General features: G+C 40.5%; 1 protein-coding gene across 4 annotated transcripts; it reads right to left on the bottom strand.

The window, feature by feature from the left end:
• LOC109729006 (cytokinin riboside 5'-monophosphate phosphoribohydrolase LOG1) lies at positions 162–12,242 on the bottom strand. 4 transcript variants are annotated; one of them, XM_020259608.1, is made up of 7 exons: positions 12,072–12,242; positions 1,976–2,073; positions 1,788–1,818; positions 1,572–1,671; positions 1,065–1,135; positions 690–833; positions 162–449 (listed from the first exon to the last, which is right to left on the bottom strand). In XM_020259608.1, exons 2-7 carry the CDS (start codon positions 2,023–2,025, stop codon positions 357–359), a joined length of 489 nt encoding a protein of 162 aa, XP_020115197.1. In that variant the 5' UTR covers positions 2,026–2,073; positions 12,072–12,242; the 3' UTR covers positions 162–356. The 4 variants fall into 4 exon arrangements, with proteins under 4 accessions (XP_020115197.1, XP_020115193.1, XP_020115194.1 ...); XM_020259604.1 differs by lacking the exon at positions 12,072–12,242 and adding an exon at positions 3,102–3,476; XM_020259605.1 differs by lacking the exon at positions 12,072–12,242 and adding an exon at positions 2,364–2,723.

The following is a 12,574-nucleotide window of genomic DNA, read 5'->3' as shown; positions in this document are numbered from 1 at the left end:
TACATAGTATAGCAAGGGCCGTTGACGCGCTTGGGCCAGCCCAGAGGCCGCAAGCAATTTATTTTTTCCTATTTATTATCTTTTAAGAGCAAATAAAAAAGAAACAAGCATCTAGTATTTCTTCAGGCAGGTCAGTTCAGAATACACAGAACACATAAATCTTGTGAAAGTGAAGTAAATGCAGCTCTATGTATTTAGGGCCTTTGTAATTATAATGTACATAAAACAGAATATCCGGCATTCCATTGCTCACACAAAAGACAATTACTGGCCTTTCAATGTATATAATATCCCCTTTACTTTCCCAAAATACACTTCAACAGGCCTACTAAACTGAATAGACTCCGCCTTAACCACTACCTAGATATCTCAAATTTTGCGGGGTATCCGAACTGCTCCATCTCCCAATTCACCTTAGAAGCAACTCTTTCGTGGCGAGGGAAGTACTCCTGACATAATAAACAAGGTAGATAAGTATTTTGAGTGGTCGAACATCAAGGTTAAGAATGTATGTCGAAAAGGATTTCATGTACAACTTTTGACATTTGAGTTCTCGGATACATAACAAGAGAGTTTTGACTTCATAAATAGCCAAAAGCTCCGAATGGGTTAACGGATTCTCATGCACAATTGGCGACATATACATAAAAACAATCAGATATATTATGAGTAGTTGAATGACACGTTACCTCTAACTTCTTGACCAATTCCTTTGCCGTCGGAGCAGATACAATGATATGGCGGGCAGTCGGACTGATGAAACCTTCCTCCACAGCTTTGTCAATGAAAGACAGCAATGAGTTGTAGTATCCATCAACATTCAGCAGTCCAACCTGGAAAATGAGAGAAGATTAATATGAGTGGCTTATGATACTGCTGAGTCCGCAACATGTAAGAAAAATCCACGCATCAGGGGATCTCAAACTCATTTTCCTTGATTCGTACTTGCAAAGACAATGGAGCAGAACTAACTGTGAAGGAACCGAGTGGTCGGTCAATCTAAACCATAGTTTTATAGGGGTTAATTAGCATGAATTCAAACGACCGCGTGCGAATGAATTTACCGGCTTATCATGAATGCCCAATTGAGCCCACGTGATCACTTCAAGCAGCTCTTCAAGTGTTCCATATCCTCCTGCATCAAAGGCTTTACGAGTTACGAAAATAAAAACAAACCTAGAATAAATAATGATACACGCTCTAAGGTTCTTCTCAGTAGTTTCGACTTTGCCGTGGAAAAATGTTTTTTTTTTTTTTTTGGGAAAAATATGAAGTTTTTTTATGATGTCATAGTAGTATCTAAAAACAGGTCTTCAAACTTCATTTCTTAATTACTCCATAATAATAGAGATTTATCCAGATCATGGATCAACAGCTTGGGCCTCAGGGTCAGGGTATGGTCGTTATCCGAAGAAATAGGACGTCTTTGGACCGATCTGGGTCAGTTAGAAGCCCTAGCTAGTTTGTGTTTGGCATTAAGTTGGTATAGTACCATTGTTTTTTACTTCCTCTAATACTGTATTAGTTTTGTCTGTGTCAATGACAAAAGAATAAGTTGATGATGCACAAACCAGGCAAGGCGATAAAGGCATCAGAGCGTCTAGCCATTTCAGCCTTCCTTTGGTGCATATCTGCAACTGCCTTCTCTTCCCCAACGGTCTCACCCGTTATCTGCCCACATAAACAAAACCTACACGCATCAATACCCTCCCGCACCTACAGCCAACATACAAAATAATAATAGAAAAAAAGGAAACGCCGGAGATCGGAGAGAAAGAAAGACAAACCTCTTGAGGCATGAGAGTTTTGGGAATAACACTGCACAAAACGCAAGCAATGTGACATATTATTAGCTGATGAAGAACATACTAAGACAACACTAACAAAATTTACAAAGACTCGCTTCCCTAATTTATTAAACCATCACCGGAAAAGGTAAGCAACAGAAAATGAAAGGAAAAGTTAACATATATACCCAATAACGTGCCGTCCGCCTTCATGAACGGCCTGGGAAACTAAACCCATCAGACCAACACTACCCCCGCCATACACCAGATCAATGTTCCTCGACACCTGCATGCCCCCCACAATCCCAACTCACGGCATCAGAACAACGCATGAAATATAACTGTAGCCAGTTTCGATTTAAAAATCTGTTTTGCGAAAACAAAGTCTCTTTTTTTAATTTTTTTTTTTTTTTTTTTTTTAACGAGAGAAATTAAGATAGAATGCTCATCGTTTTATTCAATCATATCATAAGATAAACTAAACTACAAAGTGAAGCAATTAGACCTATAAATAAAAAAGAAAAAAAAGAAAAAAAGAAAAAAACTAAATGTAATGAGACGTGAGAGATCCCTAGGTATTAAATGCACTTTTGTGAGCCATGAGAGATCGCAAGCGTCACACTTCATTGATTTCTGATCAACTTAACTCATACAACTGTGTCCAGTTATTAAATGTATTTTGCAGTAGCATTTAGTTTGGTTTTCTCAGATCATCACTAGTTTTGGACAGGGAGGGACAGAGAACCCGGCAGCTCTGTTTCCCTCTAATAATGAGTTTCTGTCGACCAAGTAGGACAGGGGGTTGGCTGGCTGTTCATGGCATTCTGGGTAGCACGTACAAAACGTAAATTTAACTTCTTTTTTTCTTTTTTCTTTTTTTTTCAAAAAGACTGTAGGTTGTACCAAGTAAAGAGGAGTTCCACTATTGTACCAGAAGATTCTGGCCAACAAACAGTTGTTGATGCAAAACCCGAAAACTAGGAGCGCATTGTTTTCCTGTGGATTAGATGGAACGTCCAAATCCTACTACTGCTATCTAAGAGGGACCACTCCGAGTCACCTAACCTGAGATTCAGTTCTCTTCTATTTTGTTGCCAAGTACCTGCACTTAAAAATTATCATATGATTTGATTTGATATGATTTTGATTTGATATGATATGATATGATATGGGGAGGAGCAGGACGCCTCAAAAATAGTATCACATGGAGGAGAATGAAAGGAAAAAGGATCACTTCCAACAGAATTCAACGAGAATAGCTCGGAACCAGCAGGGGAAGGGCGAAGAAAGAGAGAGGGCGTCAGGGAAGCGTACCAATTCCTTGCCGAGCTCGACGGCAGCTTCTTGGTAGCTCCTCTTCTTGCCCTGGCTGCTGCCGCAGAAGACGCATATCCTTTTGAACCTGGACTCTCTCACTTCCTGCTCCCCCTCCATCTCTCCCCCTCTCCTCCTACTCTGTTTCTCCTCCTCTGTTTCCTCTGTATCTTGTTAAGCTATTATTAGTTTATATGGAAGGCTCTTCTCTCTGCTTCCTCTATCTCTCTCTCTCTCTCTCTCTCTCTCTGCGTGTGCCCCGTTTTCCCCTGCACTAGAAAAGTGGCGTTTGCCCAAGACAAAACATCCACGATGCCTTGACCACTTTTTAGTGCGCCTTCCATCCCTATATAAAAGGGAAGCACACGTGCTAACAACCATACAACGCGATAAGCTCCCTCGTAGACTCACTCGAATTTCGGGGAGCATTTTCGTATGGTTAAAATGGCATTGGGTGTTAAAAAGGCCAGGGCCCACATGTCCCCCAACCCTCTTCTTTTTTACCCGCATTTTCATTGCTCCGTGGTTCTCTCTCTCTCTCTCTCTCTCTCTCTCTTCTTTTCTTTTTTTTTTTGATGAGGAGGTGGAAATGCCAGAGAAAAGTTTACTACATCCTTAAAATTGCTCCAGCTTTTAGTTCCCAGACTCTGCCTCCATGTGCTGCACTAGAAGCAGCAGCAAAGATTGCGAGTAATTTACAGAAATAATTCTCAGGATTGTTCGAAAGAGATTAAGAATCAGGAAATCCACTAAAAAGTGGGAGATTAAGTTGCAGGAGATGGTTAAATCCAGAGATAGGCGAATTCCATGAAGAGTCTAATAAGCGTAACAAACTCAAAAGAGCCAAGACCAAAACAAGAGTCCACATGGAGGAACATCTCATCCTCAGTGAGCCTGCTCAAAAGAAAGAAATATTAGCCCGGCAAATAGAGGCCGCTTTGTTTGCTGGGACTGATACAGTTGATGGGATGGAGACAAACTCATGAAGCACTTACATCTGTCCTTTACAGGTAAAATACATTAGGTACCCCTCAGCGGGTGAATTTGAAATTCGCTGTTGTACTAAAACTGTTTCAACAGTCCCTCAAAATTAAAAAAAAAAAAAAAAAAAAAAAAAAAAAAAAAAAAAAAAAACCGACCGTTTCTAAACCAAGTGGCAAAGGGATTGATAGTTGGTACCCAAGACCCAAATTCGAATCCTAATTGATTCACATTTCTAGCTAAATTTATTTATAAATGAAATAAACGAAGTAGATAGCGTGCTATCTATCTCTCAAAAAAAACAAAAGAATAACTGTTGAAAAACTATTTTCACCCATATATGGTTTGTCCTTTGCTACAAAACGTTTTTTCGATGATTAAATTATCCTATCGATACAAGTCTTCTCTTGACCTAACTTCCTCTTTATCTTTTTTTTAATAAAAATTTTGAAGATGGCCAATTTGCATAAAAAATCTACTTATTTGGGGCTTTTGCAAAACATGGCCACCTTTTTCGTTTTTGCAGATTCGGTCCGCTTTTTCAGCAAACTGACCAAAATACCCTTTTTACTTTTTCTCTTTTCTCTTTCTCTTCTCCTCTTCGTTTCACTCGTTCTTTTTTCTCGCCGGCAGAGCAGAGGCGGAAACGGTCCGTCTCGCCTCTCGCCCTCACTCTCTCGCCCTCGCCCTCGCCCTCGCCCTCGTCCACGCACCCCCCACCTTCCTCGCCTCCAACCCCGCCAAGGCCGCGCCGCGACTTTTTTTTTTTTTTTTNCTTTTAGATGTAAACTGCATCAATTAAGATGAAAGTTACACTCTTTAAACAAAAGTTGCACTGTTTCTCCTCTTGTTGCACAATTTCTCCTCTTGTTACACTATTTTTTATCTTAAACTGCACCATTTTAAAAGATATTTATACTATTTCTCCTCTTGTTGCACTGTTTCTCCTCTTGTTACATCATTTCTGTGTAAACAAGAAGAGAAATAGTGCAACAAGAGGAGAAACTGCATTGTTTTAAGAGATATATATACTGTTTCTCCTCGTGTTGCACCATTTCTGTGTAAATAAGAGTAGAAATAGTACAACAAGAGAAGAAACTGCACTATTTTAAGAGATATATCTACTGTTTCTTCTCTTGTTGCACTGTTTCTCCTCCTGTAGCACCATTTCTGTATAAACAATAGAAAAAATAGTGCAACAAGAGGAGAAACAATGCAATAAAAGGAAAAACTGCACCCTTTTAAGAGATATTTATACTGCTTTCTTCTCTTGTTACACTATTTCTCCTCTTATTTACACAGAAATTGTATAAACAGAGGAGAAACAGTATAAATATCTCTTAAAAGGGTGCAGTTTAAGATAAAAAATAGTATAATTTTCGTTCAAAGAGTATAATTTTTATCTTAAAGCAGCAGTTTACATCTTAAATAGTGCAACTTATAATTTTTTTTGTAATTAAAGATACAATTTTATCTTCATCATTCTTTTTATATAATTTTTTTATCTTTATTTTTTTTCTGTTTTTTCTATAATTTTTTTTGTCACCTTCTCTGCCAACAGCTACGGCGCCGGTGACGACGCCGCTAAGGATCCCCCGCTCCGAGGCTGTAGCGTCGCAGTGACCTCTACGGTGTCGACGTCGGCGCCGACGAAGATAAATCGTCGTCGGAGGCGGCAGAAAATGAGGAAGAGGGAGAGATGAGAAGGGCGGGGAAGGGCGAGTGGCGTCGTCATCGGAGACGGTGGAGAAGAGTCGGAGAAGAAAAGAAAAGAAAAAAGCAAAAAAAAAAAGTGGCGGCGCGACCTTTGCTAGGTCGGAGGCGAGGAAGGTGGGGGGTGCATGGACGAGAGCAAGGGCGAGGGCGAGAGCACGAGGGTGAGAAGCGAGATGGACCGTTTCTGCCTCCGCTCCGCCTCCGCTCTGCCGGCGAGAAAAAAAAAAGAACGAGAGAAACGAAAAAGAGAGAGAAAGAGAAAAAGAAAAAGTAAAAAAAGGTATTTTGGTCAATTTGCTGAAAAAACGGACCGAATCTGTAAAAATGAAAAAAATGGCCCGATTTTACAAAAGCCCAAAATAAATGAATTTTTTTATGCAAATTCGCCTTTGAAGATTATAGAAATCATTTGCCACTTAAATTCTTGAATTACTTTGTTTTAGACAGCAACAATTAAAAAAGTCTTTATTTTAGTTACGTATAACTGTATAAGACATATGTCACCAACATTCTTCTCTCTGTATTTTTATATTATTTTTCCTTCATATGCCTCGAAAGTAGTGGGTGGGGCCTCGTTGTTTGTTGCGCCTGCTACTAATGTGCTTTGTATGTGTGTGCGTGCACGAGAGAGAGAGAGAGAGAGAGAGAGAGAGAGAGAGAGAGTGTGTGTGTGTGGTCCACATGGTTAAAAACCTAAAAATTAAGCAAATACCGAGGGAGGGGTGAAAGGAACGGCATGCTCATTTCAACACAGCTCAACGTCATTAAATACAATAAAAAGGGTCACTTAATTACCCGACCCAAGTCACAGTAACTAGTAGTCACATTACTCGGCGCGCCCCACCCATCCTCCTCGCCTCGACATGTTTGCTCCACGCAGAGGAAACACATGAATATTATAACGACCACGCCACTCCCATTCCCCCATACACACAAACACAAACACACACACACACACACTCCCCTCACACCTCACACCTCACACCTCACACCTCACAGCTTACCCCTCTCCCCAGACCAAGCATGCTCTCCGTCCCTCCACGCCCTCCATTCCATTCCACTCCACTCCACTCCACTCCACTGATTGCTCTCTCTCTCTCTCTCTCTCTCTTAATTCCAATTCCTTCCCCATCATCATTCTCTTTCTCTACATTTCCCCACCCTTCTTGTACTTTATTATGCCATTTCTTTTTTCTTCCCGAGGCTCTTGGAACCAAATTATTTATTAATGAATTTATGCGTTCCGAGATCCCCAAAAAAGCACTTTTTAATTTTCTACCTACCTACTAACCTTTCTATGTATTGTCTTTTATAGATCCACTCAATTAATTAAGCTTCTTTTTTAGAACAGGTTAGACATACGCCCAGTTCAGAAGTAATATATACTTTCCTAAATAAATATAAATATGCAGAGAGGGCGGGGCGGCTGCAGACCTGCATGGGTAACTAAGCTCTGTTCACTCGTCTTAATTAAGACTAGCATAAAAGACCATGAGCTCCAGAACAAGGGATCTTACTAACTGGAAAACGACAGACGATTAGGTGACTATATAACAATCACTTTGCCGCCAACTACTAAGTCTTAACATGCGACGACAACAGCAGAATATTGTACAGTCACCGGGTAATGCAACTAATTAACCATACAAACTCTTCAATAAATTACGTTTCTCTCTAGTGAGAGAGAGAGAGAGAGAGAGAGAGAGAGAGAGAGAGAGATGAATTGAAATGCTTTTCTCGTCCACAAATTTGTCTTTTCCAACGTCGGTTAATTCAAGGGAAACCAGCACTGGACCTCGGTGTGCGTGCGTGTGCGCGCGTTCTCTCTCTCTCCAATGCTGTTAGGACGCAGCCCCCATAACTGGTTGCTGCGTGCTGCACCACCCGATGGGCTACAATAAGAAATGGAGCGAAAGCTTCCTAGCTAGTAAGAATGTAAGATCGTACGCTCCCTTTCCCAACATTTATGGGTCCTTCATAACTGTCAGCGGCCGAGATACCTTCTCAGTTTTCTCTCTCTCTCTCTTTTTTTTCTTTTTTTCTTTTTTTAACATGACAGGCCATTCCTCGGCCATACAACAAACTGTACATCAGTTTCCCATGAAATATCAAATTTTGATGGAACTCGACTCGACAAGGTAGCTAGGTATGTTAGCAGAGCACTGTGCATAACTACTGTTTCCAATCGAAGTGTCTAACTACTGTCTATAGCTACCTTTGCATATACCGGGCCTTACCATAATTGCCGCAGATCAGATCCGAAAGCAGAATGTTCCTATTCTATTAGCATGCGAAATCCAGGCCGAGAAATGAGAAACAGAGGAAAAGAAAGAAAAGCGTAACTATTACGGAGACCACGCAATCCTTTGCATTCCGCTTTTAGCCTCCATGAAATCCAAGACACGCCCGACAATACAGGAAAATTTTGAATCAAATAAATGGTTTAATAGGCCGATTTTCTGAAAACAGAGGGCCTCGACTCGGGAATGGAAACTTAGTGCTTAGACAATGCAAGAGCACTTGAGTCAACTGGCTGGGGATTGCTTGTTTGGTAGCCCGCCGGCATGATCAGGTGCTGGGGTCGCCCTGAGATTGGGTTGGAAGGGTTTTGAGGGGCCGAACGGAAGTACTAGTGCTGGACTTTTACACGGAAAAAGATTTGCAGGAGCGAAGACACAATCGAAAGCTATTTGTCCTTGCTCTTGACTTTACCTCCGACCTATCCTTGATATTTGGTCACATCATTTTCAAAAGGAAACTAATTTCACTGAGGATAAAAAGCAGCAGCATGAACATATATATATATATATATATATACACAAAGAGGGATAATTGATCAATGATCTCCTCAACCCAATAAGCATTTATAAGCAACTCAAAGTAAATGGGAGGAAAAGTTCACAAAAACAATCATATTAAGAACTTTTGGGAATACCAAATACTGCTGGTGTTGCATACTAACTATTTTGTATACATCGTTATGACGCTGAATGCGCGAGTTAAAAGTCCAACTAAAATATGTGTACTTGATAATCCACCGTTTCCCATTGAAAATGGCACCGCATGAGTACGTTTGGTGCATTATGTCGTTTGCTGATCAAGTTTGCTACGCGAGCAAATATTGACTAATGATATCGAACTTTATCGAGTTTACTGTGTGATTGATTACTAACTAGATTCAGTATAGCTGCTCAAAACGGCTTCTATCAATGGGTATTTAAAAAAAAAAAAAAAGAAAAAAAAAGAAAGAAGAAAGAGGGGCTCTCTACAGATTTACTTTTCCAAGATCAACTGTTTTTTACTCTCTTTTTTTCAGTAAGATCTGGGTTCCTGGTCACTGCTATTAATCCCCTCACATGGTGGCATCAAGCATGGTGGGGGCTCGGCCTTTAATGGCAGTAGCTCCTACTGGGTCTATTCAAGCTCATGGTCCTGCTACCTATCATCATCATCATCATCATCATCACTTCAGGGAGGAAAATGTGCTTCTATATTGACGATCCCTCCTGGCTGACTATGCGTCCCCTACTTACGGATGACACACGGTTATCTAACTGAAGGAGCTGTGCCATCATTCTTTCCTCATGGAGTCATCGTGCTTGGCCTTCAAAATAGTAAGCAAGCAGATTAGTGTTGGTCCAAGCAGAGTCATTGTGCTTGGCTGAGTCACAGCCCACAAGTCACCATCTCTATGTATGAGTTGGCTTTTCCAATGTTGCAATCATCCTTGCTTCCTCCACTCTGAAGTGTACTTGGACATATACAAGTATTTTGCCTAGTGCTTCATCCATGATGATCATCCCCTACATGGCCATTTCACACTGAAATTAAAACAGTTATAATTAGCGCTAGGAAGGTTACGTGACTTTGAATTTACTCTACCTGTAATTTAGGGTATGATACATTTATTAGCACTCAAAACAATCCAAAAGCTTGGCCTAAATTTGAACCTAATAATGTTTGTATGCCTATATGTAGATTATTTTAAGTTACCATGTCATCAGAGGGGCTAGTACATGTTATGTGGGTGCGTAATTATGCGATAGGTTATAGTAGATTTCACTAGATAATTGTGATCTGATTAAAAGGGCGGATTATAGAGGGTCCCAAGGGGCCAACCTCCGTGGCAGTATAAGAGTCGTTAATCTTCCTAACTTTAGAAATTGTTGTAGCGCGGGAACAATTGCTGAACATATTTGGTTGAGAGATACCAAAAGAATATTCTGACGTTTGGAACTGATCCATTTAGACTCACCCTTGATCAACTAGGATAATCAGGCTTGCAGTCAGAACCGATCATCACATCCGCGGTCCTGCAGCCATGTTTAGTGTTGTTTTTTCTGCTTCCTATGACAGCCTAATACTTTAATATGGTAATTCAGATGGTGTCAGCAAGGCAAGGGGCTAATTAGTCACTGAAGTTATGTTTCAGCAGGACCTGCATAGATATAAATGCAATCGCCAGAAGAAATATGATTCATTTTCTGAATCTTCGCCTCCTACTGAGCAAATATTAAATTAGCCATGCAATTCTTTTCAAGGTAGTGTCATCAATGCGATGTCCAACAAGTAGGAGAACAGTTAATGGAACTGTTCATTGTTTCCCTTGTTACATCATTGCTCTTCAAATCCAAGAATTAAATGGTCAGTAGCCCAAGAATTAATAGAGATGTTTAATGTTAAAATATTATGTTAAGAAACCAACACAGAGACCGGAGGGGAAGAAAGAAGTCATTAGTCAAATCAGCCTCTGTCTCACAGCATTATTGATGTCTACTTACATTAGTTTTTAATGATGACACCTTGTGTTCTATACAGACATCCCAGACGGCCAATATAGGGTAAACCTAACCTTTTTTTCAATCCAAGCTTACATAGCTCTAAAATTTAATCACAAGCTAGCTTTACATAGCAAAATATTTAGTTCATTAGAGTCATAATTTATATATAACGGATAATTGAGAAGGGGCACCCACACCCAACCCGCCTTTCCTGCACACATGCACAAACAAGATACTTCAGATTGAAGGGTAAGGTTTGCCTTGGCAGTATCATACCTACAAAGGCAAATTTGAAAAGAACAGAGAACACAAAGAATTTGGTTTCCAGAGACCTTTTTAATTTCCTTATTAATGAATAACTAGTTTTAGAATCTCTTTCACCTCTTCACTCTAATGTCCGCTAGAACAGCTGGATTACATCTACTTCCCCTCATCTAAAATAATTTTAAACATGAACAACAGTCATGTTCATACTTCATGATGGCAACTGGTGCTCAATTACTATATCCAGATCGGATACCGACTACAAGGATAAGGGTATCCTATTCATCCACAGCGCCCCCTCCCCCCGACCCTTCTAAAAGATAGTTGAAGCCTGGGGCCCTTGTCTCATCTACCACTGATATTGTCCATCTTTATTGTGGTCAGCAGGCTTTATCCTTATCACTATGTCTTCTACCTCTTTAGCCTAATCTTTCCTCCACCTTCACTTTGCAGGAAAATGAGGTGAAACTGCAGAAGCCATCCATGTCCTTTCTTGTCATCCATCGGCAGCTTTCCTGGCCCATGGAAGCTTCTAATAATTCGAGTAGTCGAAAAGCACTATACGCACTCAAAATTTCTCTTTATAAGTCAACAGAGCCAAAGGACATTGTTGGTAAAATACAAAACGAGAGTTCCTTAAGAAGTTTTTTCTCTTGCATGAATTGTTAATAAGTATGGGAATATAAGTTAATTAGTGTACAATTTTCGGCATCTATTGAGATCAAATGTAATTGCTTTTCTAATCATACTTTGAACAGTCCCCAAAATCCCAGTAGCTCACCTTCCTATCAAAAGTGGACACTGCTAAAACCACAGCATCAGGCTGAGTTAATACTTGTAAGATTAGCGTATTAGGATTTGGACTTGGATACATTTGATTTGATGCAAAAAATATGTTTCAGACGCACGATTATACTTTGCACTGGGATTTAACATAAGAGACGAGAAGAAACTGAGATCATACGCAACAGGAGTTGTGTGCCACGCGGATAAATGTCTTCGAGCATTGCAATATGGGGTTCTATACAAATCACAAGTAGCAAAACGCTATTTAGGAACATTAAGCAACTAACGGTGGGTATTAAATTGAATCGCGAGTCCAGTTGCTCAATTTATTTTCCATCGAGTCCGACAGGAAGAGTAAAGGTGCATTAATTCAGAACTGAATCGAAAGAAGGATGGAGCGTAGATGAAATAAGATTACTATCGAATAAGTAAGAATCTGCACCTCGAACGGGGATCGGAAATGAAGAAGAAAGAGACTGCGAGGCAGATTCAAAGCCGCCCAAGTCCCAACACAGAAAAAGGCGAACGACCAGGGAGGAAGACGATTAAGGATCGGTGCTTGCGACAGGTGAGGTGTGGTGGTGACTGGTGAGGGGGCGTCGGATACCGTTTACTATAATTCATTCATTCACTTTTTTATTTTTTTTCCCTTTGTTCATTGTATATTTTTTTTAATTTCTTTTTTTTTTTTAATTTCTTTTTCTCCCTACCGGGCCTACCCGCACAGATCCCGCATACTGACGCGCGTGATCTCTGCCGTCCGGTAAGATTCCGAATGATCCAACGATCTCAAGAGCTAAAGTTGTTTGCGGGCCTAATCCGGCCCAGATTGAAAGAGACTATTCGGCAGTGGTAGGAGGCAAGGCCACAGCTCAACAGGGCCACAGCCTGCAGATCATGTCCTATGGGCCATGGCAAGGAAGCCGGGCTTTGACACTTGTGAGC

Source organism: Ananas comosus, linkage group 25 (assembly GCF_001540865.1).
Source record: "Ananas comosus cultivar F153 linkage group 25, ASM154086v1, whole genome shotgun sequence".
In the NCBI taxonomy this organism is placed as follows: Eukaryota; Viridiplantae; Streptophyta; class Magnoliopsida; order Poales; family Bromeliaceae; genus Ananas; species Ananas comosus.
This window is presented reverse-complemented; position numbering and strand designations above follow the sequence as displayed.